The 26,166-nt window shown below is 54.4% G+C and overlaps 1 protein-coding gene across 1 annotated transcript; it reads right to left on the minus strand.

The window, feature by feature from the left end:
- Positions 1–1,065: 1,065 nt before the first annotated feature.
- Positions 1,066–23,494, minus strand: LOC118023964 (plasmanylethanolamine desaturase). Its single transcript, XM_035025391.1, has 6 exons — positions 23,300–23,494; positions 15,261–15,380; positions 6,841–6,932; positions 5,664–5,808; positions 4,126–4,338; positions 1,066–2,159 (listed from the first exon to the last, which is right to left on the minus strand). Exons 1-6 carry the CDS (start codon positions 23,421–23,423, stop codon positions 2,038–2,040), a joined length of 816 nt encoding a protein of 271 aa, XP_034881282.1. The 5' UTR covers positions 23,424–23,494; the 3' UTR covers positions 1,066–2,037.
- Between the last annotated feature and the right edge of the window lie 2,672 nt (positions 23,495–26,166).

Here is a 26,166-nt window from a genome sequence, read left to right on the forward strand (position 1 = left end):
CTTTTGCTGCAACCACTGGAAGGGGAAACTTTTCCTGCTGAGATTGCTGAGCTGGTCTGATGTCAAGTCTCAACTCAGAGAAAAACAGGACCAGACTGACCAAGGTCTGGTGAATCATGTGAGCCCCTCAGTCCTGCCAAACCTTAAGTCACAACCACCCCTTCTCCACTTTTCAGTTACAGGAGTTAATCAAATTATTTTAGCTATTTTTACTTGAGCTATTATTTTCTGCCACTTATGAATTGAACTCTGATTCCCCCTCCTTTTGTGGTCCCCTCGGACAGTCACAAATCATCTAGTAGTGGGCAAACTTTAAGGAAAATTATGTTATGGGTCACATTTTTCAAAAAGCTTTATCTGTGACCACTCTAAAGAGTATTTTATCATCTCTGTCCCCCCTTTTTTGGGGGGCTAGTATTGCAGAAACTACCTAGCCCAGATTAGATATTGATTGTAATGTCTATGTTCACTACTGAATCTCAGTGCCTAGCACATGGGAGGTGCCTTATAATGTCTTGCGCAATGGATAAATGAACAAGATACTCATTTGTCTAAAATGTCCCTCCTCGGAGAGACCCTCCCTGACCGCCCTGCCAAAACTGCCCCACCCTGCTTTTCCAATGTGATACATTTTTGATTTTCTTTATAAATCACCATCTGAATGTACATGTGCATTTATTTATGTTTATTGTCTCTCTCCTGAGGAGGTCAACTCCACCAGGGTTTTGTTCACTGCTGTGTGCCCCGGTGTCCAGGTCAGAGCCCAGCACACACCAGGGGTCAGTAACATTTGCTGAGGGAATTCACTAACAGGGATCCGCCGTCATCGCCATATCATCATGATCTCCTGCAGGAAGACCATTCCTCATCCAGCCGTGGGTCCCCTCCGAAAGTGTTTGGAGCAGATGGCAACATTAATTCACTGTGTCAGGTGGCGAAGCTCCCATTTTGAGCCCAAGGGAGGAGGAGGGGAGCTAGGAATGGGATAGGGGTGGGGCCTCACCCTCCAGGATCCTTAACCATCCCCCGCCCACCAGCCAACCCAGAAACACGAGGCAGCCGAGGTTAAGTAGACTCTTGCTGCTTTGTTATAAATATATTATGTACATCCAAAACATGACATTAAAATATTACTCCGTGTTACAGAAAAGATATTAAGGCTTTCTATTATTTACATTAAACAAGCAAGCACCTTTAAAAAAAAAAAAAAACAAACCAAAACAGAAAAGCCCCATTCTTCCTTGTTGGACATCCCTCTAGCCAGAGGGGACTCTGTGTCCCCTTCCAGATGGCCAAGACCCGTTGCAGGGGCTGCACTCTGTGAAGACATCCTCTGATTAGAAATATCAGCTCTGGCTGGAATCCCATGGGCAGATGGGGAGGGGCAGGGGGGGAAAGGGGGTCCAGGCTTGGGCAGGGGAATCCTGCCTCTTCTGGCCGGCTGCCCTCAGACCCTTGCTGCACCTGGCCATCCTTGGGTGAACAGGCTAGGCCAAAGGTGGTGCCTGGGGCTGTCCACCCACCCAGGCTTTCAGGGTCAGTTCGAAGGGCCATGGCAGGGCAATGCTCCAGGCACACATAGGTGCGCCTGGGGGGCTCGTAGACCACTGGGGGCAAACAAAGAGAGACAGAGAAGACGACTCAGTGGCCCCAACGCCAGCCACGCTGAAGTGCTGCCCAGTGAGGCGGTGGGGGGGGCGGGGCGCGGGCTGGGGGAGTGCAGGGAGTGAATGAGCTTTCCCTCTACCCAAGGAATGGCTAGCAGGGCGGGGCTCCTTTTTCTGCAGTCAGGCTTGGAGACAAGAGCAGCTCAGGTGGCTGGGGAGGGGCCAAGGAAAGAAAATGAAAAAAAGGAAATGAAAAATCAGTGGCTCAAGTATTCTGTGTCACGAGGGGTGGGCTGGGGGGTGCCCGGGCCCAGCCCAGGAGGCGTCCTCCCCACCTGGAGGGGCCAGCACGAGGAGGCTGGAATTTGGCAGATGGCTTCGGTTTGGGGGGCTGGGGAAGGTTGGCAATAAGGTGGCAGGCTCCGAGGAGTTATTTGATCTTCTGGGCCCATTTCATGTCGTCTGCCCGAGGCTTCTCGCCTGTCAGGCCCTGGATGAGGTCCTCTAGGCGTCGCCAGAAGCCTATCTTCTCTAGAGGGTAGTTGAGCCAGCCTGCAGTGGAAACAGAGCATGGGGGTTTGAACGGGAGAGCGGCAGTTGAGGAGACGGAAGAAACATGTTGGCTTTGCCTGGGGCAGGGGCACCGAGGAGTCAGTCTGGACAGGGCAGGGGACAAGGGCTGACCAAGGAATCTGGGGGTGGGCACCTCCCACCAATGGGCTTAGGGGCTGCTCACACATGCCTTCGTCCCCTCACTCATTCACTTTCTTACCCAGTGCTTATTATGTGCCAAGTACGGTGGCAGCATTTCTTATCACCGGGCTCCCCTGCCACCTCTTCCAGGGAGCCTTCCTTGACCACATCACCCTCCTTTGTTTTGTTACAGCTTTTATGATGACCTGTAACGGTTCTCATTAATTCACCCCCTTCCTGTTTTGTGTTGGTTTTTCTCTGCAACTCCCAACACAGCAGAAGCCCGTGTTTTTCCTCCACTGGTGATCCCCTGGCACATAGTAGATGCTCAATAAATACTGCTTACGATCTTACTTCCTCTCTTTTACAGCCTCCCACCCAAATCACGAGGTAGGTACTATCTGTGCCATTTTCCGGATGAGAAGACAGGCTTGGAGGGGAGTCTCCCAGTTAGTGGGTGGCCAAACCAGGATGGATCCTAGGCCTGGCTGAGCAGTTAACCTGATCTCAGCAGCCTAAATTCTAACCCGTCCACCTGTCCAAGAACATGACTTTCAGACATACAAAAACTATTTTTTGTGGTTCTCAGTTCTGCCTCCAGAAAGACAACACGCCCCGCCCCCTGTGAAAACCAGGAGCTGTAACTTATCCAGGAGCTATCACATGACAAGCCCTGGCCTCTGCCATAGTGCCATTCACAGCCTGGCCTGGGAAGGCCATATGTAAGGAGGGCGCTGCAGCCCCATTCCGGCGGGGGGGTGGGGAAGGAGCTGATAGTTGAGCCGAAGCCGGCCTGACTTGCTGTCAGGATGCCGAGAGCACCTCAGTCCCACTGAAGTTTGATGCCAGGGGGCCCCAGCAAATCTGCTCCATTCACCTTTGGTACCGGCTCATGAACCCCCAATGGCATGTGGGTCTCCTTACTGTTCCTCAGCCACACCAGGCATGTTCCTGCCTCAGGGCCTTTGTACTTGCTATTCCCTTTGTCTGAACTGGTCTGTCCTGACTTGGCTGCAGGGGTCTCTCTCACGCTGGTTTCCGATTTCTCACCTCCTTCTCACCTCCTTCTATGAACAGCTACTCCTGCCTCCTCACTCCACGCGTCTCTGCCCTTTACCCTGCTCTGTCCCCCATAGCATTTCTCACATCTGGACTTGGTCATCTCCCCTCTACTCTGCCCCTAATGCCCTTCGCTCCAGCCATACTAACTACCTTGCAGTTCCTCAAACCAACCAGGCACGTGTGTCCTCCTTCAGGCACTTTGCACCTGCTGTTCCTGTGGCCTGGACTGCTCTTCCTCCAGATCTGCATCATTCTCTCCCTCAGTTCAAATGTCCCCTTCTCAGTGAGGCCTTCACCGACTGCCTTCTCTCAAGGGCAAAGTCCCGCAGTTCCTTCTCCTACCCTCTGCTTTGTTTTGCTCCACAGCAGTCAGCACGGTTAAATGTACTACTTCTGTACTGTCTGGCATGTCCCCTAGGAGAACAGGAATGCCACAAAGGCAGGGATCTGTGCCTGGTCCTTTGGTGCTCTGTCCTAAGCCCAGGAGAGTGCGTGGCACATGGTAGGTGCCCAACAAGTATGAGCTGGCTGGCTGGGTGGGATCACAGCTCCATGAGGTGGGAGGTGGGAGTGGGGAAGGTCGTCCTCCCCTCCCCGTACCTAGAATGCTTGGCACATAGTAGGTGGGTGTGTGTTGTAAGAGCATGCTCCGGTAGGGCGAGGATTCCAGGACCTCCTCCTGTGACCCCTGCCCTACCGATCCTAGGATGGAGCTACAGCTGGACGTGGGGACAGCCTATTCCATGCCACCCTGTAGCCGCACCTGTGGTGATACAGAAGTAGGTCTCGTGGGGAGAGACGTGGTGGATGCGGTGGTGTTTGCGTGGCAGGATGACATGCCAGTCCTGCAGGAGGGTGACCCAGCGTGGCAGCCCAAAGTACGTGTGTGACCACTTGTGGATTTGGTTGGTGAAGGTGCCGAAGATGATCAGGCAGAAGATGAAGCACTCCCAGGGGTACAGCTGCTCCAGGGCTTCTGCAAGGTGGGGACAGGGTGGTGCCCACAGGGCCACACAGTTGTCACCGGGCGGGGCCACCACCAGCCTGGCCCTCCCCACTTGCCCCTGGGCAGCTCCCAGGCCTCCTTCCACCCTCCCCCATGGTCTCAGGCAAGTTCACACTCCCCTCTGGGCCTCAGTCCTCTCTTCTGTTCAGTGGGCAAATAATGGAGTCAGCATAAGAAATTGTTACAGATCTGGGCTCTGGAGTCAGGCAGAGCTGGGTTCAGGTCCGTGCTCTGAGATTTCTTGGCTATATGAGTTTGGGTCAGTGCCTCTGCCTCTTTGAGTCTCAACTTCGTCATCAGTAAAATGGGAGTAAGTCTTTGTCCAGGTTCCCTAGAAGCAGAGCCTGAGACAAGGGTTCATGTGCTCATAATTTAAATGAGGAGGAATGCAGCGGAGGGGGGGGGGTGTCCTCTGTTCAGAAAAACACCTGAGGGGGTGAGGGAAGCAGGGGGAGAGCTAAGCAATGATGGGGTTGGGGGAGTCCTGTCGGCCTGATCCTGGGGGCAGCTCGGCTCCACAGAGTTGGTCCCACCCAGAGGTGAGAGGGCTGGTCTTCTGTAGGCTTTTCCTGTCACTTTAGGCTTAGGCTTTAGGCTTATCCCAAGGGGAGAGGTGGGACCTGCTCTGGCAGTTCTCCTAAGGGACAGTGGGGAGCTGTTAGCAGCCACCACTCACGGCAGCCGGGGGATGGGCGCAAGCCTCGGAAGAGGATACGGGCGGGCCCCGCAGCGCCCACCGCACCACAGCAACTCCTCACAGCTACCCACAGAGGGGGCGCTGCTCGAAGGATCCCTGAAGTGTCAAGTTGTTAGAACAAGACCCGGAACAGAGGAAGTACTTATCCCCCCGCCCGTCACTTCTGCCCACCTGACAGATAAGGTAACTGAGGCTCACAGAGGTGAGAATGACTTGCTTTTCTCCCCCAGACAGGCAGAGCAGAGATCAGAACTCAGAACTTCCTGAGTTCACAGCCTATATTCTTCTAACTGAGCCAGGGCAGCCAAGCCAGCAGCCCTCAGGGCCAGGCAGGTCATGTAGACGGGCAAGGTGGGCCAGGTGTAGGACAGCAATGGGTAGTGGGGACTGTCTAAAGATGGCGACCGCAGCTCAGCTCCCACCAGCGGGAACGAGGACCCAGGATGGCCAGAGCGGATCGTCCAAGAGAAGCTGGGAACACAGATTTTACGTCAAATATCCCAATTCTACAGGCCGGCACCCAAAAATCTTTTATAATGTTGTGAGGGAACTCTGTCCCCACAGGCCCCTGCAGCCCGCCGCCGGCCGGCACGCTCACCGGGGCTCTGGGTGTGGAACGTGTAGGCCATGTTCAGCAGAGGCAGCAATGTCAGCAGGCAGTTGTCCCCGTTGGTCTCGATGAAGTCGTGTCGGGTGATGGCTGTGGGGTCGATGTGATGCTCCCGGAAGGGTCGAATGAAAGCCTGGGGTGGGGGTGTGGGCGGGAGAAGGGATATACGGGACCAGTCAGCCTGTGGCGGCCAGCCTCTCTCCACCACCTCCTGTGCACACTGGACTCGGGCTTGCCTCCTGGCCTTTGGGATGCCAGAACATTCCACCATGCTACTGATAACGGAGCCCACCTGGCCTTCAGGGTCCTGGTCTAAACAGCTCTGGCAGAAGACAGTCGCAGTGACTTGGTGGGGACCTCGGGATGGTACTGCCCCACTTGGGGCCTCAGTCTCCCCATCAGCGGTGTGAGGGGAGTTGGAGACAATCTCCACCCCTCTTCCCCACTCTAATACAGCTGAGGACGCCCCTCACAGTGGCAGGCAGGCCCCTTCTATTTCTCCCCTGCGGCCATGCGCCTCCCAGTAACAGTCTCCCCCTCTTCCTCTTGTGTTGGTACGAGCTGTTCCGATGGGGCTGACCCCTCCATCCCTTAGGTGAAAGTGAGCACGTGACCCTGGCCCGGCCACTCAGAGCATCTCTCTGCCACAGTGCCTGACAGGGATGGAGTCATGAGAACACGGTATGACCGTCTGTCCTACTGGACCCGGCAACGCTTTACCTTGGTTCTACTCTTGAAATGTTCAGTTACGTGAATCAGTCCCTTTATTTGGTTAAGCCAGCTCGTACTGGACGCTGCGTCATAACCAAAGAAGTCTGATGGGAGGCAAAGTTCACTTAACACGAACAGTGAGACGCAGCAGGGCTGGCAAAGGAGAATAAGACGTGGCCCCCAAATTCATGGGATAGTCAGAAAGCGACGTGGCCCCCAAATTCAGGGGGTTCAAAGCTTTCTGACTATCCCATGCTTCATGCTTTTGCTTCCAGAAAATCCCAGGGGGGTTTCTAGTCTCTTCTGGTCCCGGAGGAGGGGCATGGGGTCAGGCTGGAATGATGGTTTCTGTCTTTCAAACAGGGAAACAGGAGGCTCAGAGAGGAAGGGGGCTCACTCAAGGTCAGACAGCCCAACCCCCGGCTGGATGGCAGGGCTGGGTCAATATACGCACCTTCCCCACGATGGGCAGCTCCACGGAACCCCAGGTGTCAGCTCCCCAGTGCACCAGGCCAGACAAGAAGTCAGCAATGAGAGCACCTGCAACTGTGGACAAGAGGAGGGTGAGGTGGGGGTGGGGGACCCCCAGGGGGGCAGTCCTGCCCACCCTCCACCCCACAGTAGGGAGACCCTCGTTCATTCACTTGCCTGCTTGCTCACTCACTCATTATGGGGGGGTGGTGTCCCTTCTCTACTTGGGATGCTTTCCTCCCTGTGAATGGAGGCTTCCGGATAACACTCCTGTCCCTTTACTTGCTCTGTGCAGGGGATATGTGGGGACTCATCTGCCTGGTGAGTCTGGAGGAAATAGACTGGGCATGCGCAGGTCAACTCAACTTTCCCCTATTAGGAGCTGCCTGTGCCCTTCTCTGACCCTGATCCCTCCACGGAGGGAAGCCCGCTCTACTTCGGTGTTGCCAGTGACTAGATGGAAATGTCCTTCTGGGGTCTGGTGTCGGAAACACCTGAGGTGCGGACAGGAGCCTCCCCAACCTAGCTTTTGTCACAATAAATGCCACGATTTGGCCTCCGGAAGCCTTTTCCTTGACTTTGTTCTCCATGTGTTCGGAACTGGACCGGGGTTCCCTCAAAGACCCCAACACCATTCACTTACTTGAGGGTTCAGGATAATACAGAGGTTAAGAGCTGTTAGATCTGGACTTAAATCCTAGCTGTCTCTCACTAGCTGTGTGATGTTGGGCATGATACTAAGCTCTCTGTGCCCCAGTTTCCTCTAGATGGATGGGCATGGTCATTATAAAAAACACAGCGGCTGCCATTTATTGAGCACTTTCAGGGCCTGACACAAGTGCTTTACATGCTTGATCTCAGTGGATTCTCAGTCTGGTCCAAGCTGGTACCATCCTCACGCTCCCCTTACAGAGGTGGGTAACGGGAGGCCTGGAGAACAGAAGTGACTAGGCAGAGGCCACAAAGATGGCAAGTGGCACAGCTGGGCTCTTAACCTGCCTTGAGGTCCAAATTTATCACAGCAGGATGCACCACCACCCCTGCACAGGGGGGGAAACTGAGGCAGAGTGGCTCGCTACCTGTGCAAGGGAACACCCCAGTGCCATCCCCCATCACTCTCCCTGCTCACTGACATCTCAGCCCTCCTGGCTCATTCCCTTTCCCCCTGCACACCCTCACACACCTCTGCATCTCTCTCTCTCTCTGCATTTGCTGCTCCCTCTGCCTGGAATATTCCTTCCCCAGGTGTAGCAGAGCATACTCCTTCACTTCCTCCAGGTCTTTGCTCAAACATCTGCTGGCGACACCTGATCTAAAATTATAACCACCCCCATCTTCCAGCATTTCCTGTCTCCTGTCTTTCTTTTTCTCCAAGCACCCTTCCTTGTGGACTTCACTCCTGTTTGCTCATGGTCTCAAGAACGTCAACTCCACAAAGGCAGGGGTTTTAGTCTTTTGTTTATGGCTTCATCCCAGTTCCTGGCACTTAGTAGGGGGTTCAGTAAATATTCCTGGAATTAATTAATGCAGACTACTAAAGTACAGTGCTTGGCACATAGCAAAAAGATCAGTTGTTGTTCTTCGGTCATTTTGTTTATCAAGCAACATTCGGTGAGGACCTACTGTGTGCCAGAGCCAGAGATGCAGCAGATACTAAGCTCACTGTCCCTGGGGCAGAGTGATGGGGGGGGGGGCAAGCTGTAAACCACGCAGGCCACGAATGCAGTTTCAAGTGGCGGTACGTGTAGTCTGTTGGATCACAGGACTTCAGGCAAACCCTTTCCCTCCTCCTCCCCAGGCTGGTTCTCCCTGCGGAATCTTCTGAGGCCCAGCTGGGCCATTTAAGGGTCCTTTGAGTTTTGCTGGGGTCCTCAGCTCCTTGGTGATAGGGGACCAGGGCCTTGGGACACTGTGGAGGCTGCAGAAAAACCCCTAGATGCCATCCAGGCTGGGCAGTCCTGTTCCTCAGTGACACTGCTAGGAGGGTGGACCTGGGCTGGGGGGGTAGGCTGGAGAGCAAAAGCCAACAACGGCTGCTGCTGCTGCTTCTTTTTTTTAAGATTTTATTTAGGGGCACCTGGTGGTCGCTTAACCACCCACTCAGGTGGTTAAGCGACTGCCTTCAACTCAGGTCCTAATCCCGGGATCTTGCTCCTTGCTCATCGAGGAGTCTGCTTCTCCCTCTCCATCTGCCCCCTATCCCCCATTTGTGCTCTCTCGTTCGCTCTCTCTCTCTCTCAAATAAATAAAATCTTTATTTATTTATTTTTTAAATTTCATCCATTTATTTGAAAGAGCAAGGTGTGGGAGTTATATTCCCCAATAATGCATTTTTTTTTAAAGATTTTATTTATTTATTTGACAGAGAGAGACACAGCGAGAGAGGGAACACAAGCAGGGGAGAGGGAGAGGGAGAAGCAGGCTTCCCGCGGAGCAGGGAGCCCAATGCGGGGCTCGATCCCAGGCCCCTGGGATCATGACCTGAGCCGAAGGCAGACGCTTAACGACGGAGCCACCCAGGCGCCCACTAATAATGCATTTTTAACATCACTGACATAGGGCCTGGCACACAGGAAGCACTCCGTGATGTTAACCACTATTATAAATACTGTTTTTCTAATATTTTATTATTATTATTTATTATTATTCTTGTGATATGTAAGGATTAAATGCTTAGGACGATTAAGGAGATAAGATGCGTAACTGGCTTAGGACTAGCCTTGGTACAGTTTAGGGATTAAGAGAGAGAAAACATTTAAGGTGCTGGTACAGGGCGTGGTACCTATAAGTGCTCAATAAATATTGAGTGAGAACAAATAAATAGCTGGCGACCTAGCCCAGAGTAGCAATGCAGGCGTATGTCTGCCTAGAGGCTTGTGCGTGAACGTTAAGCTCGACTCCTAGCAGCTGCACCTGGAAAGCACCCAGACATCCAGCGGCTAAATTGATAAATGCACCATGGTACATCCAGGCAATGGAATACTGCTCAGCAGTAAAAAGGATGTGCCATGAGAGAGATAAAGCAGGGAGATGTGACCAAGAGCACCTGCAGGTGGTTAAGCGTCTGACTCTTGATTTCGGCTCAGGTTGTCTCATGGGTCGTGAGACTGAGCCCTGTGTTGTCAGGCTCCACGCTCAGCGGGGAGTCTGCTTCTCTCCCTCTCCCCTCCCCACCTCCCCTTCTCAAGTAAATAAATAAATAAAAAGAAAAACTCCAGGGGCACCTGGGTGGCTCAGTGGGTGAAGCGTCTGCCTTCGGTTCAGGTCATGATCTCAGGGTCCTGGAATGGAGCCCGGTTTCCAGCTCCCTGCTCAGCGGGGAGTCTGCTTCTCCCTCTCCCTCTGCTCCTCCCCCTGCTTGTGCTCTCTCTCAAATAAATAAAAAAGTCTTAAAAAGAAAAGAAAAACACCAGACAAATTCCCATAGAGGGGCGTCCTATGATACCAGGGCTCCTCAAAACTATCAAGGGCACCAAAGAAGGAAAGTCTGAGAAACTGTCACAGCCAAGAGGAACGTAAAGGAACATGATAAATAAATGTGAGTGGGATCCTAGATGGGATCCTGGAACAGAAAAAGGACACGTTAGGTAGAAACTAAGGAAATCTGAATAAACTATGGACTTTAATTCATAATAACGCATCCACATTATATGGTATCTTGATTGTAACAAATATACAGACACTAATGTAAAATATAACATGTTAACAATAAGGGTGGCTGGGAGCAGACAGTGTATGGGAACTCTTCATACTACCTGCTCATTTTCTGTAAATCTAAAACTTTTAGTAAATAAAATCTATTTTCGAAAAACTGTATCGTCTTATTTCACGTCCATAGTGATGGGCCCCAACACATCCTGACTTTCCAGGGGAGAAAGGACCCTTGGAGGGTAAGGGCAGTCGGGGCTGCGGGTGAGTGGCCGGGGACCATCGTGAGGGCAGTTCACAATGATGCTGAGCCTTCATGTCCGGGTCTGAGAAATGGGGACTTTAATAGCACTACTTTCCTTAAGTACAGTAGGTTAATAAACTGGGCTAAGGCACGTGAAGTCAGTCCCTGGAACGTGGTAAGCGCTCCCAAGGTAGCTCCAGGGGTTACCCACCTCCCCAGGCCTCAGTCTTGTCATCTGTCAAATGACCAGCACCTGGCCTTTGCAGGCTGCCAAGCAGGGAGGGATGTGTGCTGTGGGCAGATGTCAGGAATTATTTTTGGAGAGGAGCACCCCTCTCCCTGGGCTCTGTGAGCCCCAGGCCTCTGCAAGCGGCTGTTTCTAGAACAGTGACTCCAGGAGTCATTGGCCTGCTGCCTGAGGAGGCTGTAATGGGGGGCAGGGGTGGCCAAGGCGAACACACAGGGCGTCTTCGTCCCAGTGCAGGTAGCGGCGGCTAGAGCTGGCTCATCCTGGGGGCAGCTTGGGCCTGGTCAGCACCCCAAGTGCAGGACATTGGAATAGGGTACAGGATGGTGAATAACTCACTTGGGGCCACCCTGACCCACTGGGTGGGGCCTTCATCTGGCCACAGGTCACCCAACTGTGCCTTCTTAGCCCCCTCCCATTTCAAGGCCTGGCGTGGAGACTGTGAGAGCAGCTAAGACTGATGAGATCATGCCTGGGGGGCTCAGCCGGCTGAGTGCCTGCCTCCGGCTCAGGTCATGATCCCAGGGTCCTGGGATGAAGCCCTGCATCGGGCTCCTTGCTCAGCAAGGAGCCTGCTTCTCCCTCCACCTGCCGCTCCCCTGCTTGTGCTCATATGCTCTCTCTCTCTGACAAATAAATAAAACCTTAAAAAAAAAAAAGAAGAGGGGCGCCCGGGTGGCTCAGTCGTTAAGCGTCTGCCTTCGGCTCAGGTCATGATCCCAGGGTCCTGGGATCGAGCCCCGCATCGGGCTCCCTGCTCGGCGGGAAGCCTGCTTCTCCCTCTCCCACTCCCCCTGCTTCTGTTCCCTCTCTCGCGCTCCCTCTCTGTCAAATAAATAAATAAAATCTAAAAAAAAAAAAAAGGAAGAAGCAATCAGCTGAAGGCAGGCTGCTCCGCAGGGGCTGGGCCAAATCCTGGCTTTTTTTTTTTTTTTACCATCTTTCAGCTTGACTCCTCACCTGACCTGAGGCCAGGTGACCTCTGACTTCACCACCAGTCTTTGCATTCATTGTGCTCCCTTGCCTGGAACACCCCCTCCTCTACCAGGCCTCCAGAAACTTCTACTCACTCCTCAAGGGCCAACTCACAAGCGCCCAAGCTCTTCCTCCACCTTCCCCAGGCACAGCCAATAGCTCAAGGCTCCCAGGGACATTCATTTGTTCACACTTTCACTGATGACAACACTGTCCTTGTCAAGGTCACTGACGGCCTCCACGTGGCCAAATCCAGTGGTCCCCTTGCTGTCCCATCCCACTGGTCTGCTCCGCGGCCACTCCTAGTTGACCCCCAAGTCTTCTGGAGACACATTCTCCTTCTGCCCTCTGCAACCCCTCCCGCCCCCTCAGCTGGCTCTTCCTCCTCCCCCCACAGTCTGGAGGCACGGGGGCCTTGGGCTTCTTCTCTGCCTGCACTCAGCCCCTGGGGGCACTCTGCCAGCATCTGAGCTTCAAATACCTCTTCTACTGAGAGGACTCCCAGATTTCTATCTCCGGCTGCCTTCCCGGACTCCACACTTGGATTTGCAATTTCCTGCTTGGCACCTCGCCCTGGCTCTCAGGCAGGCAGCTCAAGCATCTCCCCCCAGCCGCCTCTTCCCACCCCTGTTAATGGCCACCTTGTCCCTTCCATGAAAGCCTGAGAGTTGCCACCGACAGGCCCTCTCTCACCTCCACAGCCGAGCTGACAGGACATGCTGGCCGCTCGCCTCATACAGCTCACCAAAAATCTGACCATTTTTCACCGCCTCTACTGCCCTACCCAGTCTGGGCCTCCATGCTCGCCTCCTCTCCAGTCCTCCCTGCCCCCATCCACCCTCCTTGTAGCTCACCAATGGCCCCTCGTGGCCTGTAGAACAAAACCGCGAGTCCAGACCACGGCCCTGCAGTCTACACCCCCTCCTCCCACCTCTGAGCTGCCACCAACTACTTTTCCTCGGATCAACCTTCTCCAGCCACACTGGCTTCCCATCTGTTCCCTGGGCACACACCAGCCTCTGGGCCTTTGTACCTGCTGTTCCCTGCTGCCACTCCCTCAGATACCTGCCTGGCCTCTTCCCTCGCCTCCTTCAGGTCTCCCTGCAAATACTTTTCTAGAAGGGCCTTCCCTGCCCGTTCTCTTATCTTGGTTTTGCTTCCCAGCATTGCATCGTTGGTCCATGTTTATTAACTGGGCACCTTTTCATGCTTCCGCCTCCCCTGGTTTCCAGGGCCTGTCAGAGGTGCCGGGACCTCTGGGGAGACAGTGCTGGGCTAGAGGCAGACCCTGCACACTGGCACGATGCCTGGCCTCCTGCGTGTTAACACACAAATCAGGGTGGCCATTTAAATCGATTAGGGACTTTGCAAGCACCACTCTCAGGAGATTGTCTGCTCTTATCAGCCCAGAGGCAAAGGTGTGGGATGGGGGAGCTGGTGTCACACGCTGTGACTGGACAGCCCGAGCTCCTGAGCCAGGGATGGGAAGTTCTGACCCCAACCAGGGAAGGGAGGTGGCGACAGCACCTGCCCAAGGCCCCACAGCCACGAGGCAGGAGAGCTGGGCCGGGGCCTGCTCGTCACCACCCCAAGATGGGGCACCAGGGCTCATGCTGGCCACATCCCTGCCCTTGAATGTAGTGCCCGGAGGCCGAGAGGCTGCAGGTGAGGTCTCTCTCACCCCTGGGCAAAGGGGGCATGTGTGGCTCCTGAGGTGGGGCCCAGGCTCCCCAGCACCGGAGGGGTTAACTCCTTGTCCTCCAGCTGGCCCAGCCCCAGCACAGGCCCACCCCACCGCAGACCCAGATGGCTCAATTAGCCAGCCTGAGCACTATTGGCTTAGGTGACCAGAGTGCTTTTAATGAGATTGTGGGAGCTGAACACTTGGGGAGAGCCAGGAGGGCGGACCAAGGGCACAGATGCCCCCTCCGCCTGGGAGCCCGGGGCAGGGGAGGGGATGAGTGCCTGAGCCTGAGGGCAGAGGGGAGGCCGGTGCGCGGACAGGAGGGAAACGAGTCACCCCAGGACCTGGGAGTGGAGATGGTGAACGAAGAACTATGTTGTGCTTCTGGCTCGAGGTGTGACGCTGGCCTGCCCTTCTCTAAGCCTCGGTTTGCTCATCTGCAAAATGATGACAAGTGTAGTATCCGACTCCCCGGCTGTGGACGGGGGAGGCCTGACCAATGGGAAACACGAGTAGGTACTGTAAGCTGCAGTTTGCTCATTCATTTGTTCCCTGATTCGATAAATATTTATCAAGTACCTACTGTGTGCCAGGCCTCATGCTTGGGGCTGGGCCGCTGCAGTGAACACACAAGAATGTCTGCTCGCAGGGACCTGAGATTTGAGTGGAGGCAGACAGATACTGAGCAAATAAATATATTGTGTAACAGTATGCTGAAGTGATGGTGTATGGAGGGCTGTTATTTTTGAGGGGTAATCAGGGAGAGCCTCCCTGAGGAGGTGACCTCTGTGTAGAGACCCAGATGAGGAAGTGAATCAGGTAGGTGTCTGTGGGAAGAGAGTTCCAGGCACAGGAACAGCATGTGCAAAGGCCCTGAGATACGAGTGTGTCCAACAGTGCATGGCGGAGACACAATGAGGAGGCCCGTGTGGAGGGAGCATGCTGTCCCAGAGAAGAGTGGAGGGAGATGGTGTCTGAGGAGGAACTGAGGAGTCGGTGTCTTATTCTACGTATACAGAGAATGGGGCTGTAGCATGACCTCACCGAGGATCTAACGTGATCCTTCTGGCTACCAGCGAAGAACGGACAGTGGGGGCAAAGGGGAAGGTTGGGAACCAGGGAAGAGGCTCCTACAAAAGTCTGGGCAGGAGAGGCCAGTGGCCGGACCAGAGTGAGAACGGTGGAGGTGGAGAGTAAGGTTTGGATTCTGGGGCTTCTCCCTCTCCCTGCCTCCCACTCGTGCTCTCTCTCACTCTCTCTCTCTCTCAAATAAACAAATAAAATCATTAAAAAAAAAAAAGTAGAGCCAAGGGCATTTGCTGAGGGCTGGATATGGAACGGAAGACAAAGAGAGGAACTGAGGATGATGCCCAGGGTTTTGGCCCAAGTAAGAGGAGGAACGGAGGTGTCACTGAGACAGAGGTGGGGTTCCCACAGCACGTCCTTGATTCGCATGTGCACACAGCCACACACACACGTGGGCACGCACAGCCACACACCGTGACCCACGTGTGCAAGTTGCCATCGGCGTGGCGCAGACAGTGGGTAGGTCCCTGACGCCTGGGGAACCCGAGGGAGGCAGAGAGCGGGGCCCCAGGCACTCACCGACACCCAGCATGACGAGGGGAGTGTGCTCCCAGTGGGCCAGCAGCAGGAGGTGGACCAAGTTGTGGGTGATGAGGCTGAGGCACAGGACCACGCAGCACCACTCCTGGAAGCGCTTGCCTGCAGGGACAGGAGGCCAGAGGTGAGCGCGGGGCGGGTGGTGAAGGCCGCAGGGCTGGGACTAAAGCCAGGCAGGGCCGGACCTGTACAAGCTCCTCCATGTGTTCACAGAGTCTAACGTGCTCGGCACAGGTGGAACACAGGGGCTGCCATGAAGAAAAGGCCCCAGCCTACCCATTTCACAGATGACGTCACTGAAGCCCGGAGAAGGGGAAGAGTCGGCCCAAGGCACCGGCCCAGGAAGCTGGCCTTGCACAGGCCAATTCTTTGGCAGATAGGACCAGAACTTGTCTCCTGGGCCCTTGTGGGCTCTTTGGAGAAGCTCCAGGGAACTTTAACGAGCCTTTTTTTTTTTTTTTTAAAGATTTTATTTATTTATTTGAGAGAGAGAATGAGAGACAGAGAGCACGAGAGGGGAGAGGGTCAGAGGGAGAAGCAGACCCCCCGCTGAGCAGGGAGCCCGATGTGGGACTCGATCCCGGGACTCCAGGATCATGACCCGAGCCGAAGGCAGTCGCTTAACCAACTGAGCCCCCCAGGCGCCCGTAATGAGCCTTTTTTAAACTGACCTCATGGCATCACTTGTCCCCTTGTGTACGTAATTATTTGGAGGTGAAGGCTACCAACACCTTTTAACCCTAGAGGATCAGATCCTGTCCAACATCCATCAAGCAAGGCTCCAGTGAGTCAGGGATTTAGGAGAAATGGGCCTTGGTTACCATTTCTAGGGCTCCTGCCAGGAGCAGGGGGTCTGGGAGCACGACACAGGAGATGAGGGACCAGGCAGGTGACGTGGAGTAAGGTGGGCTGTGTGGGGGCTGTGGGATGTGGCACCCATGCCCTTTGTGAAGGAGGGTCACTAACATGCGGACTCCTGCCAGGTGGGAGGGCGGGCCCAGGGTGCCCGAGCTTCTTAATTCCCAAGAGAAGCCAGAAATCAAGACACGGGTGTGAAATCTTTTTAAATCTCCTGCCACATATTTTTAAAAGCCATGTGAGCTCAGACAAGCTGATTCACTCACTGCAGCTCCGTCTGAGGTGTCTTTTGGGGGGGGTCTCAACACTGGAAACAACGGAAGTGTCCAGCGCCTGGGGGATCAGCCAAATTAATTTGGTCCATGGCATCCTTGCAGCCAGAAAAAAAATGCCTGGGCGGCTGTTTACACGTAGACATGGAGGTGTCCAGGACATACCGGTGAGTGCAAAAAAGCAAAGGGCTAAGCAGCAGCCATTTATGTAAGAAAAGAAAAAGCTACCTGGTCAAGACTGGCTTTCACTTAACCCCCTTGGAATTTAGTATTTGTGAATGTACTCCTCTACCAAAAATCCTTTGTAATTTGTAAATTAAAATTTAAAAATATAAAAGGAAAGGAAAACATTGCGTGGGTGGTGCAGATTGCGCCACAGGAACCCAGGGGATACTGTTTTCCCAGGCAGCTGGTCCCAAGGGCATGGAAGACCCTTAATGGTAATAATTTTCTTATCATTAGTGTTTAACATCTACTGAGCTGTTGCTATGTGCCAGGTGCCTACTGAGGTGATGCCAATTTGCAGATCAGAGATCAGAGGGTCAGAGTGGTCCCAAGGAAGTAACCTAAGGCTGCACAGCTAGTAAGCTACAGACTAGGATCCTCTGGCCGGGCAGGTCCTTGTGAGTGATGAACACTTGAAGGGGACATGGCAGAGAGAGAGGAGTCCTCCTGTGTCTGTCCTCTCTTAGTGCTTGCTATTCCCTTCACTCGCCTCTGACCTGGAGTGACTCTGGCAATGCCCTTGCAGACCTCCACCTCCAGGAGGCCATCCATGATGCTCCCTCTGACTCTTGGACTCTCCCTGGCATAGGGCTGCCCCTATGACATCCATCTTCCCCGACCCAAATGTGAACTCAGGAAGCCCAGGACCATGGCCGGCTTGCTCACCAGGGCCCTGGCACACAGCTGGTACTCAATAAATGCCCGTGGAATGAATAAATTCGTAAAGAGGATCTTAGAGGACAACTGCCAGGCTTTGTCTGTGGGGGCACCTCACCAGAGCACCTTCGAAGGAAGTATCAGGCATTGCACTGCTCCTGCTAGGGAAATAGGCCCAGAGAGAGAGAGAGAGAGAGAGAGAGAGAAGGGTCTTGGCCAGGACCTACAACAGCACGCTGAGCCCTGGGCCAGAATCAGAACAGCTGCCCTCCCTTTGCCCGTAAAAAGACCAAGGGTCAGAGGGGGAAAGGGCCGCGCCCAGGGTTGCATCCCCTCGGCCCCCTCTTGTACAGATGAGGACACTGCGCCAGCAAGGGCGAGGACCCCAACAACAGCCCCACAGCTGCAGATGTGGGCCTAGAACCTCTCGCATCCCACTTCTTAGTGGCTGTTTCCCTTGGGCCATGGGACCCTGTTGCTCCAGCAGCCCCTGCCTGGGGTCACTGTAATCCAGCCCAGCATGGCCTTCCCCTTTCTGGTTCCTGTTTGTGGCCCAGGCCTGGACGTAGAAGCAGAAGTCGGCAGGGGGCAGGTGGAAGGGGTAAGGAAAAGGTAATGCTTCAACGCCAGCCTGCCGGCCTGGCACACTAACATGATGGAGTAACAGTAACAGCAGCCGACGCACACTGAGGCCTAGCACAGCTGGGGTGCCAGGTGCAGCCCACATTAGAGATGCCGCAGACCAGCTCCCTCCAGCACATTTTGCTCTCGGCTTAAAAAAAAAAAAAAAAAAGCTACATTAAAAAAAAAAAAATCACCTACAATTCCTAATTTCCTGCTTCCCTTGAGAACACAAGGCTCTGGGCGCCCCAGGCCTGAGCAGCAGTGGCTGCCTGTCCCCATCAGATGGGGCAAGAGCTCCTGGTTCAGCCCAGTCTCCTCCCTTTCCTGTGGCCTCCTATTGGGTGGTTTCCTTTGGGGGCAGCAATCACCAGCATTTTGAGCTGGTCCCTCATTCAAGTCTCAATGCTTCCAGGGATGAGCTACGTGATCTCACTTCCCAGGTGAGGAAACTGAGGCTCAGTGGGTAGAAATGAAGAGCTGGGTTTGGGTCCTGGGCTTGTCAATGGGACACGTTAGCCTGGATGCTGGGAGCTGTCCTGGTTCTAAAGAGCGCCCAGCTCTTTCGGCTTGCCTTGGAGAATGACCCTGAAATCGGAATAGTTTCCCATCTAAACGCCATCTATCTTTGGCCTCTGGAATCTGGATCCTTCCCAGACCAAGTGCTTCAACTTTGATCCATAAAGAATACATCTATAATACTAAGTGGCCCTCACTGAGCACCTACTATATTCCAGTTACGGTGCCAGGGATGAGCTCAGCCAGCCCTTGCCATACACTGTGGGCTGGGGACCATTTGCCCTTTCCTTCAGAGGGAGAAACGAGGCCTGAGAGATGAAATGACTGGTCCAAAGTCACAGCATGGACAGTCAGCCTGGCCGGGCCTGCGAGGTCAGGTGGTCTAAGTAGTGTCACTATACAGATGGGCAGACTGAGGTCCAGGGGGGAGAGAAGGGCTTTGCTTAGGACATGAGTGCTCAGGCCATCTCTGGCAGAGTGCTGGGCCTTGTTTTCCTGAGCCAGCCCCTGGCCTGGCCAAGGTCCATGGTCTGGCCTCTGAGTTATGGCAGCGAATGCCTGTTGGCCTGGGGAGGAGATTGGGCTTGTGTGTGGTGGTTACGGAGGGCTGGGAGGAGCAGGGGAGGCCAGGCGTCAGGCCTCAGTCATCTTTGCTTTCCTGAGGGCAGGCCACGGCAGCCAAGGGCTTGGCATCAGGCCCGACTCTTCTTGTTTCAGTCAGACAAGCCCTGAATAACCTGCACTTTTGATGGCCCTTGGCGTCGGGGAGGTGGGGGGACAGGAGGCCGAGAAAAGGCAGGAGCCAGAGAGAGACAGAGGAAGTGAGAGAGGCAAACAGATGAGAGAACAGGAAGTAGAGACACAGAGAAATGAGAAATGGAGAGACAGGAAGAGAGGAAAAACAGAGACATGGAGAGATGATAAGGAGACAGAGAAAAAAAGACAAAGGGCGTGGCAAGAGAGGAGAGACAAAGAAATGGAAAAAGAACAAGACTGAGGGAGACAGAGAGAAAACTCAGCCCAGAGTGGCAGGGACCAGGCCTGGCCTGGAAAGGGGCCCCAGGTCTCTGGGTTCAGTGAGACCCATTCTGGGGGACCGAATCCTTGCCCCGACCCCAAGCTAAGAGATCCTTGTATCCCCCAGGGCCAGAGGTACCTGTAGTTAGACAGGGTGGTTTGAACAGCTGACTCCAATGACCCCTGAGGGTCCCCTCCCGGAGCCCGGGGCACCTGACATGTGGCACACAGCCAGGTTTCAGCGGATACCTGCTGGGAAGCCGTGGGAAGCCTTACCTCTGGGCTTGCCCACGAGGCCTGCCAAGCCCACCAGGTCCTCCACAAATCCTGGCACGGGGCAGGCTGCTGCTGTGAACCCCGAACCCAGAGGGCAGCGGGCTAGGGGACCCTCCATGACTCCCAGGATCCGCAGGACCAGGCCCCAACTTCCTGGCCAGACACTAGGGGCCCACAGGAAAGGGCCGAGGCTGCCCCACTCCTTGGCCCTTGCTGTTCCCACCACCCAGTGCTGCCCCGATCAGACTACTCACAGCTCCCTGCGGACACTAGGCCCACTCGCTCTGTCACCGGCCCTGCACACATGCTGCCCCACTGACCTGGAACACTGGGCTCCTCCTGCACACCCACTCTGGGCTGGCTCCCTTCCACAGTGAAGATTAAGAACACGGAATCTAGAACATTCCCCTCCTTCCACCAGTGTTCTGGTTCTGGCCCTGCTGCTAACTGTGTGATTGTGGGCAAGTCCCTACTCTTTGCTAAGCCTCAGGAAATGTCTTCAAGATGGACAGGGGGACCATGAAGTGCCAGGCAAATCAAACACAAGCAGTCCCTGGCCTTGCTGACTCTGCCCTCTGGGAGGGGCGGATGCAGGCTTGATCCTAAACAGGACAAGTATTAGGAAGAACACATGTAGGGGCTGGGCTATGAAGAGGCTACAGGAGGTGGTGGTGGTGGGGGGGAAGCCTCAGTTTCCTGCCCTGAAAAATGCAGTCGGTACTGAGGGGACACCTCAGACAGTTGTAGTGAGGATGAAATGAGATCATGTGAAGAAAATGTCCAGCACAAGCAGTGCTAAATAAATGTCAACTATGTTAACTGCCTTATTATTGCTGCCAACTGTCAGGGTGCCAATCCACCTCTGGCCCCAACAATATCAAGAATTCAGTCCTGGAACCCAGAAGCTTCTCCTACTCTCTCCTTGCTCATTTTTCTCCAGTCCATGGGACTCCTTGGTGTTCCACAAACGTTCCGGGCATGCTCCCACCTCAGGGCCTTTGCATTTGCTGGGTCCTTGGTCTGGACCAATCCTTCCTCAATTATCTTCAGGCCTCCCTCCCTTCATGTCTCTGTTCAAATATTACTCACGCAGTGAAGCCTTAACTGCCCCCTCCCTAAAATGTTACTGCCCCTAACAACATTTCACTTCCCCCTTTTCTGCTATGTATTTGCTCCATAATGCTTGCCACCACTGGGCAAGGGAGCTACTTTCCTTATTTACTGAGCTTAGTAAAATACCAGCTCTATTTTTCCTGTCTTATTCACTGCTTTGCCCTCAGGGCCTAGAATGGAGACTGGGACAAAGATGCTCCACATGTATTGAGCCTGGTGCCTCATTTTATAAGTCAGGTCCAGAGAAGGTCGAAGTACTTCTACAAGGCCACACAGGAAAGGAACAGAGACAGAGGGAGGGAGACCTACGAAATTTGGAGAAACCAGTCTGTCCAGTCTCCTGCTTCTCCACTCCTCACTCCTCATCACCCTGCCTCCTCACAGCTCCAAGTCAAGAGGAGATAAAGCCTTTACTGAAGGTTTGGGGCATCTGGAGGCTGTCTGCAGCCTCAGATCCCTGCATGGCTGTTCTTCAGAGGGTGAAGGGCATTTGGGGAAATCAGAACCAGACAAAGATGCAATCATGGGGAAATGGAGAAATGGCAGTCTCTTGGGGGAGCTCAGAATGCCTGAGTATGATTTGGTTGAAAGTGGACAGGGTTTACCCAGGTGGGCAGAGCTGGACACCAAAGGAAGAGGCCTTTGAATCCTTACCCTTGAGTTTCCGGTGGTGAGTCTGAGGACAAGAGAGGTCAAACACCTTACTCCAAGACTCCCAGGAAACACCAGACTAATGGGGCAGCACTAGGGAGCGCCTACTGTATGCCAAGCACTGCATCAAAGTGGATGATCTCATTTCCTCTTCCCCCAAACACTAAGGATCAGGTAAACTTTATGTCCATTTTAGAGGTGAGGAAACTGAGGCTCAGAGAGGGAAAGTGGCTTGGCCCAGGTCACACAGCAAGAAGCAGTGGGGATGCCAAGCCCAGCCTATCCCAGGAAGTGCAGGAGGTTTTAGGTCCATAGGCTAGGTGCTTTGGGAACAAGCTAAAGAAACCATGGCATCATGCAGAAGGTACCCAAGTCATTAAAAAAAAAAAAAAAAAAAAAAATCACACCCAGAGCATGGAATTGCAAGTCCAGAAAGGGCCTCTGGTGACCTAGGACTCAACAAGAAAGCAAATGGCCCAAGGTCACACAGCCAGTGATGGCAGAGATGGTAATGCAAACCCGGGCCAGTCAGAGTAGAGAGCCAAAGGTGGTAGTGGACCCATGCCCACCCCAGGCAAGGGCTGTGCATGGCAGCTGTCCCCTGGCAAAAGGAAAGATGTCAGAATGTTTGACAAACAAAGCTTGGTGTGATGGTGACATCCAGGCGGAGAGGCCTCCTGCAGCTCCCAGTCACCTGACTCTGGAGTTCTCCATGGCACTTCCTTAACCCCTGGGGACAGAAGGCCCAGGCAATGAGATTCCTTGGGTTCTACTGGAAGTCAGAGAAGAATGGGAGAGCCGGTGCTTGCTGGAGCATAAATAGTAGGCACAGCAGGAAGGAGCCAGAGACCACTATCTGAGGGCAGAACAGGGGGTAAGGGTCTCTAAAGCGTGGTCTGGTTTGGAGAATGGAGGGGGCTGATATACATGCAATGGGAAAGGGGCAAGGGCTGGACTTGGGGTTTGCATACGGGAGAAGCTTAAACTGGAAGATTTACAGTGCCCTCACCACTCGAGATACTGGAATAGAGGGATAGAGTAAGAGCTGAGGCTCCTCTTTGCTGGGGGAGTGGGTGGTCTGTGGCCACTGAAGCTGTAACTAGAATGGGGCTTGGGGGTAGGGCGGCGCCTGGGGCACTAGGTAGCTGGGGGGTCCCTGAGTTGCGGTTCCTAGAGCAGGGAGGCTGACGTGCCCAGATTTTGGGGGTGGGGTCACTGTTTGCTGCCCAGGGCCCTGGCTGGGGCACAGATGGGGCCCTCGGCTGTGAATTCCGGATCTGGGGAACCTGGGATGGGATGGGACTTTTAAGAGGCCGGGGGGGGGGGGGGGGGGGGGGGGGGGGGAAGGCGGGGGGGGGGGGGGGGGGGTGCATGCAGGGGGCGGGGGGGGGGGGGGGGGGGGGGATGAGAGAAGGCGGGGGCGGGGGAGTGGCAGTGCATGCAGCTGACGGGTTGCCTGGGATAGGGGTCCCTAAGTCTAGGGGCGCTCTTTGCAGCGGCGCATGCTTTGAGGCTAGGATCCGGATCTGGGGGTGCGATGGGGGCTCTCTATGTGGCCCGGGGAGCTGATATGGCAGTTCCTTGATATAGGGATTGTCTGTGCATCTAGAAAGCCCCATGGCTGGAGCTCTGGCTTGAGCTTGGAAGGGGCCCTGGGGTGGGGTCCCCGGACTTGGGGGCGCTATTTGCAAGTTTAGAAGCCGAGGCTGGAGTTCTGCATCAGGGCCTGAGGCTGAGGTTCCGATCTGGGGAACCCGGGGTCGCTGTCCGCAGCCCGGCTGCAGGCCCAGAGGGGGGGCCCGGAGATCTTACCTGGAGAGTAGAGCGAGGCCAGTTCGCGGGCCCCGGCGTGCTGCGCGCCCCAGCGCCGGCAATACGCCGCCTCATCCTCGTCGAGTTCCGGCTGCTGACCCGGCCCATCCTCGGCGCCCGCCATGGCCACTCACCCGGCCCGCCCGGTGCGCTCCGCTGGCGGCGGCAGGGCCGCGGAATCGCGGCGAGATCACGCCGCCCAATGACTGCTCAGCGCCCGGCGCGGCGGAGGCGCGGACGGGGACCTCGCCCGGCCGCGCGTCACAGCCAATCGGGGACCGCGCCAGGGCCGCGATGGCCAATCAGCGGCCGTCGAGCCAGCCAACCGCGGCGCCGGGGGGCAGGAACGCCCCTGGTCGCAGCTGGGCACGGAAGGGTGGGGCGGCGGCGCGTCCCTCCCCGCAGCGATCCGCCCCCGACCCGGGCCCGGCGTCGACCCCACAGGAACGGCCGGCGCGGCGCCGCCCACGTCGCGCTCGGTTTACCGGCCTGTGCAATGGGCCGAGGTCGTGCGCCGCCGGACCCAGAAACAGGCGTTTCTTCAGCACGCACTGTCAAGCGCCTCCTGTGTGCACGGAGCGCGAGTGGAGGGCGCCGGGCCGGGGCCGGGGAGCCAGCGCTTGGTGGACCCTTCGAACAGTGCTCCCTGGCTGGGGCTCCCTCTGCCTGGGCTAGCTTCTCGAGCCCTACCGCGTGCAGAGGTTACGAGGACCGTGCGTCCGCCTACTGTGTGCCAGCTGGTGTTGAGCGCCCGCGAGCCTGAGCCCCAGGACCTCCTGTTCCCCAGAGGGAGAGGACAGTAAACTGATGAGAATGACCTTAAGCGTCACTGTAAGATTTGGTGAGCGCTTAGTATCCGTTAGACGCCGGGCCAAGAGCGAGTCAACAGCCTTTCGTTCACTTCTAATAACCAGTGATGTTGCCTCCTCAGAGTCCCCTCCTGACTTCCCTGCTCAGAGTTGCTCCCTCCTCCAGTCACTGTGACATCATCATGTTTTGTCTTCACAGCGCTTGTCATGGGCAATGAACTTGCAGTTCATGTGTCACCCAGCAGAAAACCAGTTCCTGAGGACCGGGACTTGCTTTGTTCACAGCTGAATCCCCATGTCTGGATCAGCATAGGGCACCTGGTAGAAACTCAGTAAACGCTTGCTGAGTGAGTTAAGGCTCAGCCCAATGCTTTCATTCAAATCCTTTGCGCATTTAATAATTGGATTGTTTGTCTTTTATTGTTGAATTGTAAGAGTTCTTTATGTGTTCTGGACACTGGACTCTTATCAGATACAGATTTGCAAATATTGTTTCTCATTTTTTTGTGTTTTCACTTTTTGCATAATGTCCTTTGATGCACAAAAATGTTTTTACTTTTAAAAAAATGTTTTTACTTTTGATGAAGTCCAGTTTTTGTGTTTTTTACTTTCTTTGTGCCTGAGGTGTCATATTTCCTTATTCTTTCTTCTTCTTCTTCTTCTTTTTTTTTTTTTACAACTTCATGGTATTCCATTGTGTGTCACAGTGTTGGGGGATGGAGCCCCTGCCAGCTTGCCCCGAGTCAAGATCATGTTGATCTGGATTGCTCCATTCATTTATTCATCAGATCTTTACTGAGAATTGCTGTGGGCCAGATTCTGTGTGAAATGCTGATGGTACAACAGCAAAAAGATAATCTAATTTCAGGTAAGGACCGATGATGTGGAGAAGTGAAGCAGGCTGCAGAGATGGGTGGAGAATGACAGGGAGTGCTTCATCAGATGGGGAGCGGAGGTGTCAGGAAGGCCTCTCCGAGGCGATGGCAATTGAGCAGGGACCTGAAGGAAGTGAGGATACCCAGAGAAGATGTGCAGAGGCCCTGAGGCAGGAGCATACTTGGTGTGCTCAAGGGACAGCAAGGAGGCTTATGTAGCTGGAGCAGAGGGTGAGAGGGAAAAAGGGGGAAGGTGGGATCAGAGAGGTATGAAGGAGTCAGATCATTATGCACCATTTAGGCCAAATAAATGTTGAATTAATGCGTGAATGAAAGAGGCAAACAGAGCTATGGGAATGCATAGGTAATGGCTACCTACCTCAGGGTAAGAAATCAGGGACAGCTTCCTGGAGGAGGGGATACCTGAGCTGACATCTGAAGTAAAGTAAGAACTGGCTGGGGAAAGGGAGTCAGGTGAGGTATGAGGGTCTTCCAGACACAGGGAATAGCATGTACACAGACCCAGGCGTGAGAGATTGTTTTACTCACTGAATTGAAGAAAAAAAACAATCAGCCAGGCTGGAGTATAGCATGAGAGGAGAGTTGTAGAGAAGAGGAAGATCCATGGGGGCTTGGGCATGCTTGGTGCCCTACACAGGAATCTTGACCTTTCCAAGGGCAGCACCAGGGTGCCCCGCAGAGTTGAAGATCCAATTTGTGCTTTGAGAAGCTACCTCTAGCTGTTGAGAGGAGGTGGATTAGAATGGGGTGAACCTAGAGGGAAGGGAGATGAGTAAGAAGGGTCCACAGGGATGATGGGTGAGGGGGCTGGAGGTCAAGGGAGGCTGCGATGGGGGCTCGTGCCAGCGGACTTCTTTCTCCCACCTCTTTATGCATCCTCTTCATCCATCTGAGTGTGCTTACGCTGGGTGAACGTTTTCAGCGTCTGCCCCGAGCCGGCCCCGTGCTGTGGGCTGAGGGACCTGTGGGGAATAGTCTCATTCCTGAGAGATGTTCCTTAGTGACACACAGGGCCCTGTGTTGAGGAGAATGTTTGAGATCCTGCCTCGGGCATATTTACGTAGGCTCCGCACAACACAAATTGACTGCAAAAATGAGCTCCACTCTAATTTTAATTTTTACAATTCATTTATTCGCCCAGCAAATATTTATTGAGCATGTA

The sequence above is a fragment of the Mirounga leonina genome, unplaced genomic scaffold, assembly GCF_011800145.1.
Source record: "Mirounga leonina isolate KUSES-001 unplaced genomic scaffold, KU_Mleo_1.0 Mir_195, whole genome shotgun sequence".
Classification (NCBI taxonomy): Eukaryota; Metazoa; Chordata; class Mammalia; order Carnivora; family Phocidae; genus Mirounga; species Mirounga leonina.

Bases quoted from the DNA above. Each gene is read 5' to 3' on its own strand.
- LOC118023964 (XM_035025391.1), bottom strand. From the start codon at position 23,423: ATGGCGGGCGCCGAGGATGGGCCGGGTCAGCAGCCGGAACTCGACGAG. The intron at 6,933-15,260 runs GTGAGTGCCTGG...TCTTGTCCACAG, and splicing joins CCTCGTCATGCTGGGTGTCG to TTGCAGGTGCTCTCATTGCT. The intron at 4,339-5,663 runs GTGAGCGTGCCG...CCCACCTTGCAG, and splicing joins GTTCCACACCCAGAGCCCCG to AAGCCCTGGAGCAGCTGTAC.